The sequence below is a fragment of the Nestor notabilis genome, unplaced genomic scaffold (genome assembly GCF_000696875.1).
Source record: "Nestor notabilis isolate BGI_N333 unplaced genomic scaffold, ASM69687v1 scaffold20752, whole genome shotgun sequence".
NCBI classification, from domain to species: Eukaryota; Metazoa; Chordata; class Aves; order Psittaciformes; family Psittacidae; genus Nestor; species Nestor notabilis.
The window spans coordinates 840-4,220 of NW_009919951.1; the positions used below are offsets into that span (position 1 = coordinate 840).

The following is a 3,381-nucleotide window of genomic DNA, read 5'->3' on the forward strand; positions in this document are numbered from 1 at the left end:
ATTTGCTACTCTTAATCTTCGTAACTACTATTATTTCATTTAGGAGACAGCATCTCCATAGCTGTGTGTTAATCTATGTTTCATATCAAAGACACGGCTATGAAAATACAGTTAAACAATTGGCAAAGCTGCTTCCAGGGAGTATTTCATGTTTGAAATTACACCTGCTATTATCCCAGTGTTAAAATAGAAAATAGATGTGACGGGTGAAATTATTTTAATGATGAAAGTGGTTGTATGTGCAATTACAGCTGTTAAACTGTCAGGTCTCCATCCCACAAAGCTTTAAACACACATAGAACTGGCACCCAGTTAATGAAAGGAAGTAGATCGAGGTGCCCGTTTGTGCCTGGAGAACATGACAACATCAGTCGTTAAAGAAGAGTCAGGGTGTGAATTGCCATCGTTATGAACAGTATTGCCATAGAAGCTAAAGGAACACAGCAGATAGTTCACACCAGGCAATGGCTCTGCTGATGGGGACCTCTGCGGGCTGTTGAATCCAGCCTCTGCTCAAAGCAGAGATGATCTCGAATCCACATCTCACTGCCCGAGGGCTGAGATAGCAGAATAGCAATGAGGGAGTGTTAATGGCCCGATCCTGCACATGCAGACTGAGCTTTCCAGCCAGAGATGTCCTGCTGGCTCTACAAGCGGGTTCTCTTGCTTAAAGATATGTGTGTGCCTGAATATCAGTGGGACAGAAGCGGTGGTACCGTCAGAGATAGAATCAGAGTGGTTTGTGTTGGAAGGGACCTTCAAGCTCCTCCAGCTCCAACCCCTGCCCCAGGCAGGGACACCTTCCACTAGAACAGGTTGCTCCAAGCCCCTGTGTCCAACCTGCCCTTGAACACTGCCAGGGATGGGGCAGCCACAGCTTCTCTGGGCACCCTGTGCCAGCGCCTCAGCACCCTCCCAGGGAAGAACTTCTGCCCAAGAGCTCATCTCAGTCTCCCCTCTGGCAGGTTCAAGCCATTCCCCTTGTCCTGTCCCTACATCCCTTGTCCAAAGCCCCTCTCCAGGTGTCTTAGAGCCCCTTTAGGCACTGGAGCTGCTCTAAGGTGTCCCCTTGAGGAGCCTTCTCTTCTCCAGCTGCCCCAGCCCAGCTCTCTCAGCCTGGACCTTAGTCCTCTGGTCTCAGTAGGTTAAACAACGTGAAGTTCCTCGTGTGCAGAGGCATTAGGAGGACTAACAAGTGGATCAGGTCTCAGTCTCCTGTCTAGCTGTGGCCTGAGGATAACCACACTAACTCAATTAACATACAATACCCCACCAGCAGTGTCACAGGACCAGCTGGCACCAGCCTAAGAGCAGGGCTGTCTCTCATAAAGCCCTCATCCTGCCAGCACAGCCTTAGGTTCACACACATCTCAATGTACAGAAGGAAATCTGTGATTAGGAGCGTCTTGAGCCAGAGACAGGATTTTTGTGTTCAGCAGCTCTCAATGGGCTTTATTTTCTGTTAAATACACAGATGGAGACCAAACCCTGCTCACCCCATCGAGCACTGACTTCTTTGGGTCTGGCTGCACCTCCAGAACTGTCTTAGGTGGTTTCTGTGGGTAGAATCATAAAATAGGTTGGAAGGCACCTCAGAAGATCATCTGGTCCAGCCTCTCATGGGAAAGGGATGAGATGGTCTAGGTAGGGACAGAGTCCTTGCTACTCAGTTTTGGTGCTCACTTTCTCCCACCCCTCTTTAGTCCAGTTGCATTTGGATTTCAGCTATAGCTGCGTTTGTGACTTCAACAGAACTGCAGGAATGGCCCCAAACATGCAGACCCCTTCACTCACTGCTTCTTTCTTGCAGGTCTGGAGTTGTCTCACTGTGTAGGAGCCAACTCACTGGGCCCTGCTGTGCCCTGGAGGTCCGGGGGGCCCTGCAAGATGAAGAGGGTCCGCACTGTCTTCAAGCCTGAGCAGCTGGAGCGGCTGGAGCAAGAGTTCCTCAAGCAGCAGTACATGGTGGGCACAGAGCGAGTGGACCTGGCTGCAACTCTGCACCTCACAGAGACTCAGGTAAGGGACGGGGGACATGGGGATGGAGGCATAGATCCTGCTCTGGGCTTGGTCTGTGGTGATGTCCCTGCTGTGAAGGGCAGTGGGATGCGGACGTGATGCAATGTGGATCCCTGCTGCAAGATGCCATTGTAGCCACACGTGCCTGGAGGGATGTGAGATGGGTTTAGATGGTTTATGGATAAGAGCATCCTTTTCTTAATCCATGAAGTGGAACAAAAAGCATTTAGGAGCACAAACGTGCTTGCTTTAGAGTTCAAGTGTGTTGCACTAATGTATCTGTTGTTATGCTCCTCTGGAGAGAGTTTATGCTTTAAGTGTGCTTTTATGACACCGTATTTTCCTGCTCTTCCCAATAAGTTTCCGTTCTTCCCAGTGCAAACTGGTTATTTATTGTGGAAAGAAGGCATGATGTGATCTTCTGTAGTGGGATCCAAATTCTGCTGGGGAGAAGGGAGAGCAAAGGGTGGTTCTGGAGGGACAGGGAAGGTGGCAGCAGGGACAAGGGGGGAGATGGGTGTCTCATCATGTCCTCTGACAATCTGGGGATAGGTTCAGTGGCTCCAGATTGCTCCAGGAGGTGATTCCTTCACTCCCCTGGTCAGAACCTCCTCTGTGCATCCCCTCCTCCCCATGTCCTTTCTCCCACCACCACTCTGCTCTCCAGAGCATCACCTCCTGCTCACACTCACTGTGCCGTGAGTAGAGAAGGGGCATGTACCCCTCCTTAAAGAACTCTGCTTTTTGGAGACATCTGCCCTGCAAGCATTGGAAAGGGGCTCCTGGAGACCTTGGATTAAGCTTGTTGTGCCATTTTCCTGCTAGGTGAAAGTCTGGTTCCAGAACCGGAGGATCAAGTGGAGGAAGCAGAGCATGGAGCAGAAGGCAGCAAAGCTGTCCCAGTTTGGGGTGATACAACCTGCCACCGCGGACTCAACTGACATCAAGGACCACGAGGAGGACACCGTGGACGTTGAGCTTTGAACAGCTCATGAGACTCAGCTGCCACTGGCGGTTTCTGAGCAGTGTCTGCTGGAAGGAGATACCAGGGATGCAGGAACATCTTTGCTCCAAGTGAGACACGCTCTCAATCCAAAAGTTGGAGCTACAGGACTAAACTGCAGCTGTCTGGGAGGAACCCCCCGAGTATTGTTGGGCTGCTGTCTGGTAGCCACATGTTGACATTCCTGGGGCTCCCTTCAGCGGGCTGGTTGTACTTGAAGGTACCATGGCTATGGCATGGTACACAGCATGTGATCTGTTTGTTCTTGAAGGCCCATGAACAGTTACCAGCAGAGAAGCTGGGGTGGGTGACAGTCATACGGTGTCTCTGGCTGTGAGCATAAGGACATTTGAACTTGG

At 50.8% G+C, this 3,381-nt stretch overlaps 1 protein-coding gene across 1 annotated transcript; it reads left to right on the plus strand.

The window, feature by feature from the left end:
- Positions 1–1,810: 1,810 nt before the first annotated feature.
- On the plus strand, positions 1,811–3,003 carry VAX2 (ventral anterior homeobox 2; the record flags this gene model as incomplete). The annotated part of the gene is made up of 2 exons (XM_010010470.1): positions 1,811–2,019; positions 2,845–3,003. Coding segments are annotated over 2 exons (368 nt in total), but the record flags the coding sequence as incomplete, so codon positions are not given.
- Positions 3,004–3,381: the final 378 nt, after the last annotated feature.